At 37.2% G+C, this 20,827-nt stretch overlaps 1 protein-coding gene across 18 annotated transcripts in view; it reads left to right on the top strand.

Moving 5' to 3' along the window:
* The window catches only part of ADAM32 (ADAM metallopeptidase domain 32), a 177,254-nt gene that overhangs the window by 57,483 nt on the left and 98,944 nt on the right, over nt 1-20,827 (top strand). For all 18 annotated transcript variants that reach the window (XM_045055536.1, XM_019828535.3, XM_019828534.3 and 15 more), the window contains 2 exons: nt 7,070-7,206; nt 15,539-15,716. In XM_045055536.1, the coding sequence (XP_044911471.1) occupies nt 7,070-7,206; nt 15,539-15,716 (315 nt within the window). The remainder of the gene's footprint in view (nt 1-7,069; nt 7,207-15,538; nt 15,717-20,827) is intronic.

Raw genomic sequence — 20,827 nt, 5'->3', positions numbered from 1 at the left:
ATTTATATATAGTATATAATTTGTTATATAAAATAAGATATATTATTAATGTATGTTACTATGTAATATACCATATATTATAAAAATATGTAAAAATATTTTAATAATTATACATCATTACACATTATATGCATATATATGCTTTATAGTTATGCATATGTAATATATACATAATACATATTATTACATGACATTTTAGTAATATTTGTTTCTATTATTCATATCTTATTATTTATATTATAAATATATAATTACCTTAGACAATGTCCATTGATTACTTGCTATGAAAAATAAGAGATTAAAATAGTTCAACACTTCTTATGTCCATTGTCAAGATTATAAAATTTATAATTTATTCTATAAAACTTTTATACTTTGTATACAGGTTAATTTAAAGATTAAATTAATAAATAGTATAATATTGTAAAAATGTAAATTATTAACTCTTGGATAAATAAATAAATATATTGTTATGCTAGTAAAGCTTTAAGAAAACCTTTTAGGCATTAGGGTCTAATGGAGATGCTTAATTTTTTTCCTCACTTCTTTACCTTCTCTAGGTGAAACCAACTGCCATAGAAAATTGAATCTCATCTTCCTTTTCCTAGAATCCTTTCCTATTTTTTTCTAATAACTGATGAGTTTTTGTTTGTTTGCCTGCTTTTAGTTTCCAGTTTCTTTTATTTTTTAATGTATTGTTATTTTTTATTTGAATTGGGTATGATACATTGAGTTCAAGGTAAAGGAAAGTTTATGTCTTCAGATGACTGAGTATGGGCTAGTTCAGAATTCATTTGTAGATCTGATTTTTGCTTCAATGTCACTTCCTTTCTCTGGCCTCATAGGGCCTATATGCTAAGTGTATTAGGGGTTAAATTATTTAAAAAATTATTCTTTGCATTCCTTTAATTATAAGCAATCATTTTCTTTTGTTTTTGACTAGATCCTTTGCCCAGTGTTCTGAGTTCAGGACTTTTTAGGCAGGAGGACCCTCCTCCAAGAAACTGATTGCTTGCTCCCACCCATAGGGAACTCTCAGCTATGACTGCCCATCTCTCACCTGTAGCTTTTCTGTTTGCTTTTGGGGCAGTGGAGACATGAGATAAGTGTGGTCTATCTGGTCTAGATTTATCTTTATTTTTTTGGAAAGCTAGGAGGAATATTTTAGAACTCCTTTATATTCAATGTAGAGATGCAGGATGAGAATGTAAGAATCTAAAATATTTTTATCTTTTCATGTAGGTCTTTAAAAAAATTTTTATTTCTATGTAGTTAACATACAGTGTTATATTCATTTCAGGTGTACTGTTACTCAGTGCTCATCAAGATAAGTGTACTGTTAATCACCTTCACTTGTTTCATCCATTCCCCCACCTACTTCCCCTCTGGTAACCATCAGTTTGTTCTTTATAGTTAAAAGTTTGGTTTTAGGTTTGCTTCTTTTCCTCTCTAATTTGCTTTGTTTCTTAAATTCCCCGCATGAGTGAAATCACATAGTATTTGTCTTTCTCTGACTAATTTATTTTACTTAGCATTATACTCTCTAGATCCATCCATGTTGTTCCAAATAGTATGATTTCATTCTTTTTTAAAAGTTTTTAAATTCCAGTTAGTTAACAATACAGTATAGTATTAGCTTTGGGTGTACAATTTAATGATTCAATATTTTCATACAACATGTGGTGTTCATCATAAGTACACTCCTTAATCCCCTTATTTAGCTCATCTGCTACCCACCTCCCCTCTGATAACCATCAGTTTGTTCTCTATATTTAAGAGTCTGTTTCTTGGTTTGCCTCTCTCTCTCTCTCTCTCTCTCTCTCTCTCTCTCATTCATTCCCCTATGCTCTTTTGTTTCTTTTACTTATGAATTTTTTTCCTTTTGTAATTTTCTTCTAATTATTATCTTTTCTTTTTTACTTAAATCCCTTTAACATATCTTGGGAGGTCAGTTTAGTGGTGATGAATTCCTTTAACTTTTATTTGTCTGAGAAACTCTCCCTCTTTGAATTCTGAATGATAACCTTGTCAGGGAGAGTATTATTGTTTGTAGTTTTCTGCTTTTAGCACTTTGAATATATCATGCAACTCCCTTCTGGCCTCTAAAGTTTCTGCTGAAAAATCAGCTGATAGCATTATGGAGTTTTTTTTGTATGTAAATAGTTGTTTTCCTCTTGGTACTTTCAAGATTCTGTCTCTATCTTTGTCATTTTAATTATTTAATTACTATGTGTTGTGGTGTGTACTTCCTATGATTTATTTTATTTGTGGCTGTCTATGCTTTCTGGATATAGATGTCTGTCTCTTTCCCAAGGTTAGTGAAGTTTGCAGGTATTATTTCTTCAAATAATTTTCTGGTCTTTTCTCTCTCTTTTTTCCTTTTGGGATCCCTGTAATGAGAGTATTAATATGCTTGATGTTGTACCAGAGATCTCTTAACATATCTTCATTGTTTTTTATTTTTTTACTTTTTTGCTGTTCAGCTTGGGTATTTTCCATTACCCTGTCTTCCCAGTCATTAATTCATCTTCTGCATTTTCTGATCTGCTGTTCATTCTCTCTGATGTATTTTTCATTTCAGTTATTCTATTCTTCAAGTCTGATTGTTTTTTAAAAATTATTTTCTATCTCTTTGTTGAAGTTCTCACTGAGTTCATCGTCTCTTCTTTCTAGTCTAGTAAGTCTGTTTTTGACCATTACTTTGAACTCTTTATCAGATTGGTTGCTTATCTCTGATTTGTTTAGCTCTTTTTCTGAGGTTTTGTCTTATTCTTCAGTTTGGAGTGTATTCCTCTGTTGCCTCATTTTCTTTGTCTTTCTGTGTTTGTTTCTATGTTTTAGGTAGAACAGCTACTTCTCTTAGACTTGAAGAAATGGCCTTTTGTAGGAACATTGCTTATGTGGACTGCATGTGCCTGGTGGCTTTGGCTGGCTTGCTGGATCTGTAATGAGTGTGGGCTGGAAGTAGAGCATTCCACACTGGGGCTGCCGTGGTGGAATGGATGGAGCTTCAGTGGGCACTGGCCAGGGGATTCTGGGGTTCTTTGTATAGTGGCTGTTGGCCTGGAGTGCTTCAGGATGCTTTGTACATGTGTTACATTGGTGAAATGGCTGGAGCTATAGTGGGTATTGTCCAAGGATGTCCCTGTGTGTGCTACATGGGGCCACTTTGTGGGACTTTTCTTGGGCGGGGGGGTGGGGGATGGCAGGGTCTGGTGTAGGTCAGAATCCCAGGGCTCACTGAGGCATTGGGCTGGCTAAGGTGCCCTGACCCTTCTTTTGTCTGTGTTATCAAGGTGGAGAAGGAACATAAACAATGGTACTCTCCTGCTCCTTTGGCTCTAGGGACAGTTTCACAACTCTCCTGCCATTTCTTAGAATTCTAGGGCTAGTTCCTTTTATTCTAGTAGCTCTTTAAACTATGGCTTTTTTTCTCTGTTCCATAGTATCCAGGACTGGTGTTGGCTAGGGCCCACCAGTCTCCTTAGTGTTGGCTAAGGTGGTGGGCTGGCTAGGATGCCTGAATTCGGCTGTCATCTGTGCTATCAAGGTAACAGGATAATGTAAACAATGGTGCCAGCCCCTCTGATTCTCTACCACTTGGTGGAGGGTTAATTCCTTTATATTCTAGCTTCTCTTTTAAACTCTGGCTTTTTAAAATGAGCCCAAGGACAGATGAATCTGCTCACAGTTCCTTTGTACTATCCCCCCATACTGCAGCTCACAGCATCTGACATGGTGTTCCTGTTATTTTTGTGTCTCCATGTCTCCTGCCATTCTTTATGTAGTTCCTCTATCCTAAGTTGTTCAGAAGCTGTTCAGTCAGCCCTTAGTTCTTTTTCAGGAGGAGTTGCTGTATAGGTAGACATAGATTGGGTGTGTCTGTGGAGGAGATGAGTTCAGGGTCTTCCTAGGTTGCTATCTGGGAGTCTCCCTTGGTATATGTGCATTTGAGTAGGCGGTCTCCTCTTCCAGGTTTTACAGATTTACTTTGGCAGAGATAGTTCATTACCAGTTAGTTTAGTTTGGGTTTCTAGACATGTCCATTGGTAGTGTCCTTGGGCAGGTCAAGCTTGCTCTCAGGGTCCATTTTTGAGAGAGGCCACTGTGTGAGCTCTGAGGTTGGGGATGGAATTGCTGCTAGCTGTTAATAATTGGACGGGAGTGCTGGCTTGGTTCCCTGCCCAAGTGAGGGTGTGGGATATGCTTTGCAGTTGCCTGGCTTCACTCATTGGGCTTCCTAGATGGTTGGGACAGGTATTTTACTCAACAGGAAATGGGCTATGATTTAGATTCCCTGCCATGGCAGGGTAGCAGAATATGTCCCAAGGCTTGTATGACCCATTGTTTGGGAACCCAAAACAGGCAGTACTGTACACTGAATTCCTTTGCTAGATGGGACAGTTGTTTTGTGGTAAAGGTGGGGAAAGCCATGGGCTGTGTCTTCTGTTCAAGTGCCACTGTAAGTGGGTTGTTGTATGGCTATACAGTTTCCCATGTACACTGGTTAGGTTCCCTGGTCTAGGCTGGCTGAAGTCTGTATTTAACAATGGGCATGATTAAAAATTAGTCTCCTTGCAAAGGTGGAATGGGACAATCAGCTGGCTTGATTCAAGCTGACCTGTACCCCAAGTTCCATGGTCAAATGGTATCACTGGCTTTGCTCTGTGGATAATCACCTGTGCCTGCAGTTCTCTTTGTTCAAGTGATACTGGGCTACATAGCTTTCAGGTGTACCAGCTAGGCTTTCTGTTCAGGTAGGGCAAGGAGATTCAATATTCAGCATTGAATATTCCACCCCTGTCTGGGTGGAACTGACTCCAAGCCCAGGAAGGCTTTTTGTGGTCTTAATTTAAGTTGACATGTGCCCCAAGTTCCCTGGCTGAAAGGTGCCATTGGTTTTGCTCTGTGGACAATCAGCCATGCTTACCATACTCTCCACTTGCACATTGCTGGGCTATATAACTTCCAGTTGTTATGACCTGGCTTCTGGTCAGGTGGGGCAAGAAGCTACACTTGGCATTGGGTAGGATTATGACTCAGCCTCCTTGCCTGGGTGGGGGTGTGAGGTTGACAGGCTCCAGCAGTGGCAAGGCTTTTTGATGACCTGAATAAGGAAGACTCGCTGTTCATTGCATTCCCTGGTCGGACTGCATCACTATCTTAGCTCCACAGATGGGCAAAACTGCTGGTCGAGGCTACTTCTTGGGTGCTGTGGGTAGGAATGTGGTCTTAAGATCTGAATGCTAGTTGTTGCAAGCCCCTCCACCCTTCTCTGTCACAGATTTCCCATGATTGAGTCACGTAGCATCCTTTGTGCTCCTTGTCAGGGAAGACTAGACTGGGGACTCCCAAGAAGTCACCTAAATTGCTGGGGAAGCTAGATGTCTACCCTGGGCTTTCATTTCCCACTTGAGGTACTGTAGACTCTGGGGAAACCTCTGTCACTGCACCAGCCTTGGGAAGAGGCAAGGTAGTCAGTGTGTAGCTGCTCTTACCCTTCTAATGTGGTCTGTCTTGGTTTCTGCAGTTCACGGAGTGCTTCAGGCTCACCTCCATGTTCTAGGATCTTCTTGGTGGATTCTTGTCCAGGAATAGTTGTTAGTTGTTCTTGTGAGGGGTAGTAAAATTGAGAATGACCTACCACACCATCTTGATAACATCACTAATGTTGTGATTTAATTCTTAACATGGACCTGAAGGCAATGAGGGTTGGTGAGACAAATGTCCTAGGTATTATCATCATCAAAACTGTGTTTGTTTTTTTAAAGAATTTTTTTTAACGTTTTATTTATTTTTGAGACAGAGAGAGACAGAGCATGAACGGGGGAGGGTCAGAGAGAGGGAGACACAGAATCTGAAACAGGCTCCAGGCTCTGAGCAGTCAGCACAGAGCCCGACCCCGGGCTCGAACTCACGGACCACAAGATTGTGACCTGGCTGAAGTCGGACGCTTAACCGACTGAGCCACCCAGGCGCCCCTGTTTGTTTGTTTGTTTGTTTTTAATTTGGGGGCTCTCTCATATTGTTTAGAGGGAGGCTTCCTATGCTGGAAAGTGAAATCCAAGTATATTTGTCCATGTCATCCAATTGTTCCCTTCCCAAGTTTCAGATTCTAGCTTCTTCCCCATCAAGCCTGGTAGATTTGGGAATTAAATTAATTCTGCAGCCTTTCAGCCCTTATCCTTAGACTTTACATATGGTGTTACTCAGCCATGTCAATCCAACAACTACAGGATATGAAGAGTTACTACAGTGCTGGTACATGAGCTTACTGATTGCCTATTTGCATTCTCTGTTGCTCGTTCACAGCTTTTTGTTTATATTTTTCATAGTGTGCATCCTCTAGTGCTGTCAAAAATCCAGTTGAACCCAAAGTTTTTACTAGAGCTTGTCATTATAGCAATGAAGTGCCCTGATCTTCCTCACAACTTGTCCTCACCTATACCTTATCCTATGCCATATTTGGTAATAACTGGACAAATTATAATGTTATTGCATATCATGAATTATCAGTGTCACATTTCTCTTTGGCAAGGAAGTTATCCCTGTGCTTTGTTAAATATGTGAGCAGCATAATCCAGGAATGCTATCTTGAGAGTCTTTCTGTGGTTTCCCCTGATATGAGTTACTGAGTCATGGAGAATCCTGATAGGAAGCTGATAGCACACTTAAACTGAGTAATTTGGTTACATGGCCACTTTGTGAGCTGGGAAGCAGAATGAATACAAGAGCTGTCATAAGAAATTAGCTAAATTGAAGATGATGACCCATATAGCCAAAAATATAATGAAAAACAGCCCTTTTATATAGTTATGGTAGCTACGTAAGAATTATATTAGGTATTCAATTGTTAAATCATGATAAAGCTTGGCATAGTCTCAGTTTGCTTATATCTCAGTAAAATTTCATAAGAAGAACTTAAGCTTCTCACCTGTTCAAGGAACTGTATTTTCTATTCTTAAGTATTTGATAAAATAATAAGTATATTCAAAATTAGAAAATTATTACTTTTTATCACCTTTCAGTGACTTGTCTTTCATTTGAATGTTTGTTTTTGTTAATGTAGTACCCCAAGGAGGTAACTCTGGAGGCATTTTCCATTATTGTTACACAGATGCTCGGACTGAGTCTGGGAATATCATATGATGACACAAAGAAATGTCATTGTACAGGAGCTATCTGTATAATGAATCCAGAAGCTATGTAAGTTTATTTAAAAGTAAGATTATGTTTATTTTGTTTTAAATATTTCAAGTACAAAAATTTAGTGTTTACTTATAGCACAAATTAGCCATAAATGGACCAAGTACTATAAAATATAAACATGAAATTTTAAGTGTAAGAGAGTTGGAAGGAGGTATACCATTAAGAATAGTCAAGGATAACAAATTCAATTGGAAAGAAAAATTAGCAAGGGAGTGATATTTAGACTATGTATTTTGTGAAATGACATGTTTAAAAATATGTCAGAATAGGGTGGCAGAATGGATAAAAAACTAAGACCCATCTGTATGCTGCCTACAACAGTCTCAGACAGAAAAGCACACAGACTGAAAGTGAAGGTTTGGAGAGAGCTTTTACATGCAAATGGAAACAAATAAAATCTGGGGTAGCAATAGCTATATCAGACAAAATAGACTTTAAAACAAAGACTGTAATAAGAGACAAAGAAGGAAATTACATAATGGCAAAAATATCTATCCATTAAGAGGACATAACAGTTGTAAATATCTATGCACCTAACATAGAAGCACCTAAATAGTTAAAGCAAATATTAACAAACATACAGAGAGAAATTGACAGTAATATAATAAAATCAGTAAAGAAACAGTGTTTTTTTGTATGTATTTTTAAAATTATTTTATTTGTAGTTTACATATAATTTTATATTAGTTTCACATATACAACTTAGTTTTTTGACAAGTTAATATATTATGCTGTGCTCGACACAAGTGTCTATTCTGTTTCATTGATCCAGGTGTCTGTTTTTGTGCCAGTGCCATACTCTTTTGATCACTACAGGTTTGTACTATAACTTGAGGTCTGGAATTGATAGACCTCCTGTTTTGATTTTCTTTATCAAGATTGTTTTGGCTATTTGGGGTCTTTCAGGATTCCATACAAATTTTAGGATTGTTTGTTCTAGCTCAGTGAAAAATACTGTTGGTATTTTGACAGGGATTGCATTAAATGTGTAGATTTCTTTAGGTAGTATAGACATTTAAAAAATATTTGTTCTTTCAATCCATGAGCATGGAATGTCTTTCTATTTCTTTGTGTTGTCTTCAATTTCTTAACAGTGTTTTATAGTTTTCACAGTACAGGTCTTTTACCTCTTTGGTTAAGTTTATTCCTGAGTATTATAATGTTTTTGATGCAGTTATAAATGAGATTGTTATCTTAATTTCTATTTCTCCTACTGTATTGTTAGTGTATAGAAATGCTAATGAGTTATGTATATTAATTTTCTATGCTGCAAATTTATTGAATTCATTTATTAGTTTTCTTAGTTTTTTGATATAGCTTTAAGGGTTTTATATGTATAGTATTATGCCATCTGCTTATAGTAATAGTTTAAATTCTTTCCCAATTTGATGCCTCTAATTTCTTTTTTTGGGTCTGTTTTCTATGGCTAGAATTTCCAGTACTATGTTGAATAAAAGTGGTAAGAGTCGACATTTTTTGCCTTGTTCCTGATTTTAGAGGAAAAGGTCTCAGTTTTTTTTCCATTGACTAAGTTGTGGTATTTTCATATATGGCCTAATATATTGAGGTATGTTCCATCAAAACCCACTTTGTTGAGAGTTTTTATCAAGAATGGACATTGAATTTTGTCAAATGCTTTTTCTACATTTATTGAGATGATCAATTTTTATCCTTTGTCACATAGATTGACTTGCAAATATTGAACCATCCTTGTATCTCCAGAATAAATTTCGGTTGTCATAAATGGTCCTTTTAATGTGTTGTTCAATGTGGCTTGCTAATACTAATTTTTTTGAAGATTTTTGTATGTATGTTTATCAGAGATATTGGCCTTTTCTTTTTTGTAGTGTCTTTGTCTGGTGTTGGTCTCAGAGTAATGCTGGCTTTATAGAATATATTTGGAGGCTTTTCTTCTGTTTTTTGGAATTAGGTATTAACTCTTCCTTCAATGCTTGATAGAATTCACCTGTGAAGCCATCTGGTCCTGGACTTTTATTTTTTGATAGTTTTTTGATACTGATTAAATTTTGTTGCTAGTAATTTGTCTGTTCAGATTTTTTATTTCTTCTGGATTCAGTTTTGGAAGACTATATGCTTCCATTTCTTCTTTGTTATTGAATCCATTGGCATATAATTTTTTACAGTATTCTCTTATAATTTTTTGTACTTTTGTGGTATCAGTTGTTACTTCTTTTCTCATTTCTGATTTTCTCTTGTGTGTTTTTTATTTCAGTTATTATATTCTTCAGGTCTTCTTTTTATTTTATTTTTCTATTATTTTTTAATGTTTGTTTGTTTTTGAGAGAGAGTGTATACACATGAGTGGGGGAGGGGCAGAGAGAGGGAGACAGAGGATCAGAAGTGGGCTGTATGCTGACAGGAGAGAGCTTGATGTGGGGTTCGAGCTCATGAACTGTGAGATCATGACCTGAGCCGAAGATGGATACTTAACCAACTGAGCCACCCAAGAACCCCTGATTGATTCTTTTTTAATATTTTGTATGTCTTTATTGAAAGTCTCACTGAGTTCTAACCCTCATCTTTTCATTCCAGTGAACATCTTTATGATTATTACTTTAAATTTTTTATTCAGCATATTGCTTATCTCCATTTCTTTTAGTTTTTTCCTGATGTCTTGTTTTTTCTTTTGGAGCATATTCCTTTGTCTTCTTATTTTGCTTGATTTACTGTGCTTATTTGTATGGATTAGTCAGAACAGCTACTTATAAACTTGAAGGAATGGTCTTATGTATAGCCATCCTCTAGGTAGACTGTGTGGTTGGTGACTTTTGCTGGTTGGCTGGAGCTGTGGCTGGCATTGGCTGGATATCCAGAGGCTTTCCACATGGTGTGTGCCCTGTCATGATAGCTGAAGCTGAAGTGAATGCAGTACATGATATCCCAGGATTCTATATGTTGACGGCACTCTGTGTAGGAGGTTCCCTGTCAGGACAGCTGAAGATGAAGTGATTATAGGCTAGGGTGTCTTGGGGAGCTATTTGTTGATGGCGCTTTGTGCAGGGCATACTCTGGTGGGGCAGCTGGAGCTAAGGTAGTATCTGGAGATCCCTTAACTCTCTGCATGGCAGAACAGCTAAAACTAAAGTGCGTGCAAACTGGGGCACCCAGATCTCTATGCACAGAGGGCACCTTGGCAGGAAAGCTGAAACTGAAGTGGATACAAACTGGGTTGTTCCAGTACTGTCTGCACAGAGCATGCCCTTTAGGTGTGGCTGAAGCTGAGGTGGGGTATAGGCTGGGAGGTCCTGGCATGCTCTGCGCATGGGGCACCCTGGCAGGACAGCTAAAATTAAAATGGACAGGAGCCAGTGTGATTCCTGGGCTCTTTGCATACAGTGTGCCCTGGCAGGACAGCTGAAGCTGAATTGCATACAAGCCAGGTTTTCTGAAGGTGCTAGCTCAGGGTTGCCCTGGCTGGGTGACTGGAGCCAAGAGTGGTGTGGGTGATATGTTCAGAGCACTCCTTATAGGGGATGCCCTGCTGGAGTGGCTGAAATTGATGCAAGCATGGGCTTGTGTTTCCTGGGGTACCTCATGCAGTGGGATTTGAAACATACATCAATCAAGAGGTTCCAGAGCACTCTTCACCATGGGGTGTCCTAGCAAGACGTCTGAAGTCCAAGTGGTGCGGGCTTGGGGTGTTCTGTGGTGATTTGCACCTGTGTTACCTTGGCATGAAGTCTGGGGCTTCAGTGAGACTAACCAGGGGTGTCCTGATGCATATCGGCCACCTTGGTAAGATGGCTGGGGTTGGTGTGAGCTGTGGGCCTGGGCTCACTGAGATGGCAGGCCAATTAGGGCACTGGGACTGTGCACTGGTCTGTGCTTTCAAGGTACTTTCAAGACTGCCCTCCTACCAGAAAGCAATCCAGCAGCTCCTTCAGCCTTTTGGAGGAGTCTTAGTGCTGGCTGTTTTATGTGCTAGTTGCTCTTTTAAATCACGGCTTTTTAGCGGCACCTGGGTGGCTCAGTTGGTTGTGTCCTACTCCTGATTTCAGCTCAGGTCATGATCTCATGGCTCATGAGACTGAACCCCATATAGGGCTCTGTGCTGACAGCATGAAGCCTGTTTGGGAATCTCTTTCTCTCCCTCTCTCTGCCCCTCCCCTGCGCTCTCTCTCTCTCTCTCTCTCTCTCTCTCAAAATAAATAAATAAATATTAAAAAATAAATCATGGCTTTTTAAAGAAAAGATAAAAGACAAAAAGAAAAAGAAAAAGAGAAGAAAACAAAAAGAAAGAAAAGGAAAGAAAGAAAGAAAGAAAGAAAGAGAAAGAAAGAAAGAAAAAAAGAAAGAAAGGATTTGATTTTTTTCTGTGTCCTTGCACAGCTGGGGCTGGGGTGGGTTTGAGGGCCTGGGACTCATGAGTCAGCAAGCCCGTTATGACATCTGGACCCTGCTCCAGTCTGCGTTTTTAAGGAGGAGGGGAAATATAAACCCATCATTCTTCAGATGGGTGACCCTGTGACCCAGAGAAAGTTCCTGCAGCCCCTCCACCATTTGACAGCATTCTAGTGTTGTGTCTTTCAAATGCTAGTTGCTTTTTAAAGCTGCAGTTGTTTTGTTTTCTTGTGTCTAAGGACAGAAGAATCTGTTTTTGGTCCTTCTGTACGTATATACCTCCCCACTGGGGTTCACAAAGTCAGGAGTAGGAATTGCCTTTGTTACCTTGTCTCCATCTCTCTTTTTTAAAATTTATTTTTAATTTTTATTTTTTAATGTTTAGTTTTGAGAGAGAGAAAGGCGTCAGAGAGAGAGAGAGAGAGAGAGAGAGAGACAGAGCGTGAGCGGGGGAGGGGCAGAGAGGGAGGGAGACCCAGAATCTGAAGCAGGCTCCCGGCTCCAGCTCCCTGCTGTCAGCACAGAGCCTGACGTGGGACTCGAACTCACTAACTGTGAGATCATGACCTGAGCCGAAGTCAGAGGCTTAACTGACTGAGCCACCTAGGCTCCACTGTCTCCATCTTTCTTGCTGTTTTCTTTTACTGTTCTATATTATGTTGTGCAGTAGCCTTTCAGTCAGCCCTTTGTTCTCATTTAGGAAAAATTGTCCTATAGTTATATGTAATTTGGTGTGTTCCCTGGAGCAGGTGAATTCAGGGTTTTCCTATGTTGCCATCTTGGACCACACTTAAGAAAACAGTATTTTTGAATGACACATTAAACCAGATGGGTTTAACCGGTACATAGAGAACATTCCACTCAAAAACAACAGAATATATATTCTTTTCAAGTGCACATGGAACATTCTCAAGGATATTTCACATATTAGGCCATAAAACAAGTCTCAATAAATTGAAGAAGATTGAAACCATATCATGCATCTTTTTTTACTATAGTCCTAAGAAACTAGAAATCAATTAAAAACCCAAACACACGGAGGCTAAATACCATGCTACTAAATGGTCACTTAGATCAACAAAGAAGTCAAAGAAGCAATCAAAACATACTTGGAGATAAATGAAAATAAAAACATAACAGTTCAACGTCTCTGGGACACAGCAAGAGCAGTTCTGAGAGGGAAATTTGTAGGAATACAGGCTTACAGTAAGACACAAGAAAAACCTCAAATAATCAATCTAACCTTACTTTTAAAGGAATTGAAAAAGAAGAAACAAAGCCCAAAGTAGAAGGAGGAAATAAGAATGATCACAGTAGAAATAAATGGAGTAAAGGCTAAAGAAGTTTATTCTTGGGGCGCCTGGGTGGCGCAGTCGGTTAAGCGTCCGACTTCAGCCAGGTCACGATCTCACGGTCCGTGAGTTCGAGCCCCACATCGGTTCTGGGCTGATGGCTCGGAGCCTGGAGCCTGTTTCCGATTCCGTGTCTCCCTCTCTCTCTGCCCCTCCCCCGTTCATGCTCTGTCTCTCTCTGTCCCAAAAATAAATTAAAAAAACGTTGAAAAAAAAAATTAAAATATCTGGCTAATAATATGTGTGCAATAAATGTTAGTTTCCACCTTGTCTGTTAGATTTTTGCTACGTATTTAGAGTGACTCATAGAAATATTCTCTGAGGTTATCTTTATTAGTGGTGTGTTAACCTTATAAAGTTTTGATTAATATACAGTTTCTCTGAAATCTGTGAGAAAACTCAGGAATAAGCACAGTATAGTCTGTTTAATAAAAGTTTTTTGTTGTTACGAAGAACCAGTAGACAGCTGATTCTATGTTTTAAGTCCTGTCCTGGTAATAAGTAATACCAACAATAAGGATGATAAAATTCCTGCCTCAAACAGCTAACAACTTATTGAGTTATCTATCATATTATATATATACTACAAACCTGTGAATGGCTATTGAAAAATTATTGAAGTAGAAGAGATTTAAACTTTCAAAGAGCTTTATTCTTTTTTCTTAAAAAAAAATTTTTTTTGAGAGAGAACATGTGTGCAAGCAGGGGAGAGGCAGAGGGAGAGGGAGGGAGTGAATCTTAAACAGACTCCATGCTCCTCATGGAGCCCCATGCCAGGATTGATCTCATGACCAAGAAGTGATGACCTAAGCCAAAATGAAGAGTCAGATGCTTAACCAACTGAGTCACCCAGGTACCCCTCAAAGAGCTTGATTCTTAATTTTATAATGGTCATGGGAAAGACTGAGGGAGTAGAAGAGAAGTTTGAAGAATATATTTGATGTATATCTGTGAATTGACATAAGTGGATATGAGGTTTTCTCCATTCCTAGGCAGAAGCATCATATACATATATAAATACTTCTTTCCTATATACAAGAATTTACATACAATCATACCCCAAAACTCAAAATTTTCTCTTAGGAGGACACCTGGGTGGCTTAGTCAGTGAAGTGGCCAGCTCTTGTTTTTTGCCTCAGGTCATGATCTCATGGTTTCGTGAGTTCGAGCCCCACATTGGGCTGTGCACTAACAGTGTGGAGCCTGCTTGGGATTCTCTCTCTTTCCATCTCTCTCTGCCCCTCCTCCCCCACTTGTGCTTTCTCTCTTTCTCAAAATAGATAAATAAACTTCCAAAAATTTTTATCTTAGGTGATGTAGTTTGTAATGCATATAAAAATAAAGTTAAATCTATTCTTGATTTTTTTATTGTGGTAGGAACACATAACAGGAGTTCTCTTGAAAGTTTAAATATGAAATACACTATTGTTAACTAGAGGCACTATGTTGCACAGCAGATTTCTAAAACGTACTCATCTCGAATAACTGAAACTTTATACCCATTGAATAACTCCCATTTCTGCCTCCTCCTAGCCCCTGGCAGCCACAATTGTACTTTCTGCATCTATGAGGTTGACTGTCTTAGATATCTTATATTTGTGAGATCATGTAGTAGTTGCCTTCTGTTACTGACTTATTTCACTTAGTTTAATGTCCTCGTAGTTCATTCATGTGTTGCGTATGGCAGGGTTGCCTTCTTTTTTTGAGGCTGAATAATTTTCCATTGCACATGTGTACCACATTTTTAAAATTCATCTGTCAATGGATATTTAGGTTGCTTCCATATCTTTGGCATTATGAACAATGCTGCAATGAACATGGGGATGCAGATACTGAGATCCCTCAGTTATTTCCAATATATACTCAGTAGTTCTATTTTTAACTTTTTTTAAAATATGAAATTTATTGTCAAATTGGTTTCCATACAACACCCAGTGCTCATCCCAACAGGTGCCCTCCTCATTGCCCATCACCCACTATTTTTAACTTTTTGAAGAACCTCTCTACAGTTTTCCATAGTGGCTGTCCTAATTTACATTCCCACCAACAGTGTACCAAGGATTCCAATTTCTCCATATCCTTGTCAACTCTTATCTTTTTAAAAATGAAATCTTAACAGGTGTGTGGTGATATCTTATTGTGTGTGTTTTTTTAAGTAGGCTTCACACCCACTGCAGAGCCCAGTGTGGGGCATGAACTCACAACCCTGAGATCAAGACCTGAGCTGAGATCAACAGTAGGTTGCCTAACCAAATTAGCCACACAGGTGCTCCTTATTGTGGTTTTGATTTGCAATTCCTGATGATTAGTTATATTGAGCACCTTTTCGTTTACCTGTTAGCCATTTATATGTATTCTTTGGCTAGTGATCTATCCATGTTTTGTGCCCATTTTCTAATTGGTTTGTTTGTTTTTTACTGTTAAGTAATAATTTTATTTGAATAGGGACATGTATTCCAGTGAATGAAATCACATGATCTACTCAGGAATGATTTTCGCCTCTTAGCACTTGTTATGAACATTTATTGTTACCTATTAAATTTAACATTTTGAAATATATAGAGTTGTGCTTTCAGAAGTGTATTGCCAATGACATTGTATGGATTCATCTCTAGGCGATCAAGTGGTGTCAAGACTTTTAGCAGTTGCAGTTTGAGTGACTTTGAAAATTTCATTTCAAATATGGGTGCCAAATGTCTTCAGAATAAACCCCAAATGCAAACAGCTCTGAGAGCAATCTGTGGCAACGGCAAAGTGGAGAGAGGTGAAGTGTGTGACTGTGGTACTGAGGAAGTAAGTCTGAAATAGGAAAATTCATAAATTTATTGTTTTAGTTCATCTCTTTGCTGTGAATGTTATGTATCTCAAATATGGCTGAATACTATGCAGAATATTTACAGTTAAGTGAAATCAAGTTTGAAATACATGCAAGAGTATACTGTATAGATAGAGGTTGAAGAATTTTGAACAAGAATGAAATGTACTCCTAAAAATTATTGCTGATGGGAAAAAAGAGAGTCTAGAGTGAGCTTTTGTATTCTAAACTGAACATTCAAGATTTTTCCAAACCTGTGTTTAACTATAAATGTTTTACTGAAGATTAATTTGTCAGCCGACCATCAAGTATACTTTAGGGTATTATTTCACAATGGAATTAGTAGTATGGTAAGGGAAGACTATTAATATTACAGTCTGAACGTGGGTGATTTTAATTATTCACTTGGAAACAAAACTCTGAAAAAACAGTGAATACAAAAAGTCCAGGTTGTAATACTTTTAGACAGTTCAGTATTTGCAGCAATTCTGTAGATATCATATATTTGCATGACTATAAAATAGATGGAGGGGTGCCTGGGTGGCTCAGTTAAGTGTCTGACTTCAGTTCAGGTCATGATCTCGGGTTCATGAGTTCGAGCCTTGCGCTGTGCTCTGTGCTGACAGCTCAGAGCCTGGAGCCTGCTTCAGATTCTGTGTCTCCCTTTCTCTCTGCTCCCCTCCCTCTCTCTCTGCCCCTCCCCTGCTTGCTCTCTCTCTCTCTCTCTCTCTCTCTCTCTCTCTCAAAAATAAAAAATATTTAAAAAATTAAAATAGATGGAAATGATATTAGGGTGTGATACATATATGGGTCTGGATATACTTGTATCTGTATCACACTGTTTTAATTATTGTGCCTTTCTAGTATGTTTTGCCATTTGGTAGAACAAGTCTTCCTACTTAATTCTTCCTTCCTTCCTTCCTTCCTTCCTTCCTTCCTTCCTTCCTTCCTTCCTTCCTTCCCTCCCTCCCTCCCTCCCTCCCTCCCTCCCTCCTTCCTTCCTTCCTTCCTTCCTTCCTTCCTTCCTTCCTTCCTTTTTCTCTTTCTTTCTTTCTTTCTTTCTTTCTTTCTTTCTTTCTTTCTTTCTTTCTTGTATAATTAACATACAGTGTTATTGTAATTTCAGGTGCACAATAATAATGATTCAAAAATTCTATGCATTTCTTGGTGCTCATCACAATAAGTGTACTCTTAATCCTCTTTATTTAATTTCTACATTCCCCTGCATACTTCCCTCTAGCAACCACCATTTTTTCTCTGTTTTTTTTTGTCTTTTTGTTGTCATTGTTCATTTGTTTTGTTTCTTAAATTCTACATTTGAGTGGAATCATATGGTATTTGTCTTTCTCTGACTGACTTATTTCATTTATCATTATATCCTGTAGGCCCATCTGTTTTGTCACAAATGGCAAGGTTTTATTCTTTTATGGTTGAGTAATATTCTATTGCATCTATATACTGCATCTTTGTCCATTCATCTATGATAGGACATTTGAGTTGCTTCTGTATCTTGGCTATTATAAATAATTCAGCAACAAACATAGGGGTGCATATATCTTTTTGAAGCATTTTTGTTTTCTTTGGGTAAATACCCTGTATGGGGAATTACAGATTTATATGATAATTTCTATTTTTAATTGCTTGAGGAGTGTCCATACTATTTTCTACAATGGCTACAACAATTTGCATTCCCACAAACAGTGCATGCGGTTCCTTTTTTTCCCACATTTTAACCAACATGTTATGTCTTGTGTTTTTTATTTTAGCCATTCTGACAGGTGTAAAGTCATACCTCATTGTAGTTTTGATTTGCATTTCCCTGATGATGGTGATGTTCATTATCTTTTCATGTGTCTGTTGGCCCCTGCATGTCTTCTTTGGAAAAATGTCTACTTAGATACTTTGCCCATTTTTAACTAGATGATGATGATGATGATGATGATGATGATTTTGGTGTTGAGTTGTAGAAGTTCTTTATATATTTTGGATATTAGACCCTTATTGGATATAGCATTTGCAAACATCTTCCCATTCAGTAGGCTTACCTTTTGTTTCACTGATGGTTTCCTTAGCTATGCAGAAGCTTTTTATTTTGGTGCAGTCCCAGTGGTTTAATTTTGCTTTTGTTTCCCTTGCCAGAGGAGACATATCTGGAAAAAATGTTTCTACGCCTATGTCAAAGAAATTACTGCCTGTATTTTCTTCTAGGAGTTTTATGGTTTCAGGTCTCACATGGAGTTCCTTAATCCACTTTGCGATTACTTTTGTGTATGGTGTAAGAAAATGGTCCAGTTTCATTCTTCTGCATGCAACTCCAGTTTTCCTAACGCCATATGTTGAAGAGGCTGTCTTTTCCACATTGTATATTCTTGCCTCCTTTATTGTAGATTAATTGCCCATATAATTGTGGGTTTAGCTCTGAACTCTGTAATTCTGTTTCATTGATCTAAGTGTCTTTTTTTTTTTTTTTTGCGCCAGTACCATACTGCTGTGATTACTATAGCTTTTGTGGTATATCTTGAAATCTGGGATTGTGATACTTCTTTAGGAAACTTCTGATTTTCAGTTTTGCCTGATCTAGAAGTCATGTGAATGGAATGATACAGCACATATCCTTTGTGTCTGGCTTTTTCCTTTCAATACTGTGTTTTTAAGATTCACTCAACATTGTTTATGTCACAATCATTCCTTCCTTTTAATTTTGTGTAATATTTTGTTTGAATATAACATAATCTGTTTTTTCATTCACATGCTAATATATATTTGAGTTGTTAACAGTAATGGGCCATTATTCCAAATTCCCAAAAAGTAGAATTGTTGGGTCATATGATAAGTGTATGTTCATGAGAAACTGCCAAACTATTTTCCAAAGCATTGTATTATTTTACATTTCTACTGGCGACATAAAAACTTTTATTTCCCCTACATTTTCACCAAAATGTGATGTTGTAGCCTTTTAAATTTTAGCCATTACAGTGGTTTTGGTTTGTATTTTCTTGCTGACTGTAATTATGTTGTGCTTGTTCTCATGTCCTTAGTAACCATTAATTTGTTTTTTTGTAATTGATTTGTATGAGGTTTTTTTTTCCTATAGGTTGGATACTAGTCCTTTGTCAGACATGTTCATTACAAATATTGTTTCCAGTCTGTGTATTACCTTTCTGGTTGCTTAATAACATCTTTGAATGGCAGGCACTTTTTATTTTTTTATGAAGACCAGTTTATCATTTTTTTTCTTTTATGGTAATGCTTTTTCGTCCTAAGAAATCTTTGCCCACTCAAGGTCATGAATATTTTCTCCTCTGTTTCCTGTGAGAAGTTTTATAGTTATCGCTCACAATTAGTCTGTGATCCATTTTAAGTGTGTTTTGTGTTTTGGGTGATTTTGGTTGAGATTCACCACACTCCATTTGAATATCAATTTGTTGGTAGTATTTGTTAAAATGACCATCTTTTCACCATTGTATTAACTTAGCATTCTTATGAAAATAAATTACCATACCTATGTGTTACCCTGGATTTTTTTCTGTTTATTTATGTAACATTTATGGTAGTTTTACACTACTCTGATTAATGCATTTTCACAGTAAATCTTGAAAACAGATAATGTAAATCATCCAACTTTGTTCATTTTTTCCAAGATAGTTTTACTATTCTAAGATCTTTGTATTTTGATATAAATTGGAAAATCAGCATGTGAATGTAGGAACTTTGATTGGAATTGTGTGGTATCCATACATCAATTTTGGGAGGATTACGTTTTTTACTAAAATTGAGTCTGCCAATCTATGCACATGGTGTATATCTCCACCTACTTGGCTCTTCTTTAATTCATATAGTTTTTCCATAGTTTTTCTATAGCTGTTTCTGTAGCATTGTTTTAAAATTTTATTTAACAATTATCCATTGCTAGTATAGAAAATACAACTGACTTGTGACTTCACCTTAGATCTAGTGTTGATTAGAAATGTTGAGAATGGCCTTTGTTTCTTTTTATTTTGGGGGGGGGAACGTTTTCTGACTTTCACCATTAAATATAATGTTAGATCAAAGCATTTTTGGTAAACAGATGCCCGTACCATGTTGAGGAAATTTCTTTCTATATTCTAGTTAGCTGAGAGTTTCAAATCAAGAATTAGTGTTGAATTTTGTCCAATGTCTTATTTTTGTGTGTATTGAGCTGATCATGTGAGTCTTCTTTTTACAGTTAACATGGCACATTTCACTGATTGGTTTTGAATGCTAACCCAACCATGTATTCTGGCATTAGCTTCACTTGGGTTATTTTGCTTATGTGTTTCTAGATTTAATTTGCTAATATTTTGTTTGGGGTTACAGCACTTATTTTCACAAGGGAATTGTGGTCTGCAGATTTTTCTTTTCTTGTAATATTTTCTGGTTTAAGCATCAAGGCAATTCTGAACTCATAAAATGAGTTGGAAAGTGATCCCTTTACTCAATACTTTCTGAATGAATTTATTTAGGATTAGTATTATTTCTATTTATGTATTTATATGTTTATTATTTTTATCATGGAAGAGCACTTCACATGATATCTACTCTCTTAAATCTGTGCTCCTAGAAGTTTTACAGCTTTGCATTTTACATTTAAATTTATGATCCATTTTGAGTTATTTTTTTGTAAAAGGTGTAGAGTCAGTGTCTAGTCATTATTTTCCCTGTGAATGTCCAGTTGTTCCAGCGCCATTTGTTGGAAAGACTGTCCGTTCTCCATTGAGCTGCATTTGCTCCATTGTTAAAGATTTATTATTGGTGTTTCTGGGGTTTTTATTTTGCCCCAATGATCCCTTTGTTTATTCTTATATGAATACCACACTGTCATTATAATTTATAGTAAGTTTGAAGTTGGGTGTTATCAATCCTTCAGTTTTCTTCCTCCTCTTCCTCATTTTTTTCCCCTCTTCCTCCTCCTCCTCCTTTCTTCTTCATTTTCCCTTCCTCTTCTTCCTCTTCCTCCTCTTCAGTATTATGTGATTATTCTGCATTTTTTGTATCTCCATATAAGCTTTAGAATCAATTCATCAATATCTACAAAATAACTTGCTGGAACTTTTATTGGAATTACATT

This window comes from Felis catus, chromosome B1 (assembly GCF_018350175.1).
Source record: "Felis catus isolate Fca126 chromosome B1, F.catus_Fca126_mat1.0, whole genome shotgun sequence".
Taxonomy (NCBI): domain Eukaryota; kingdom Metazoa; phylum Chordata; class Mammalia; order Carnivora; family Felidae; genus Felis; species Felis catus.
The sequence above is the reverse complement of the archived record's forward strand: the minus strand, read 5'-3'. Positions and strand labels throughout refer to the sequence as shown.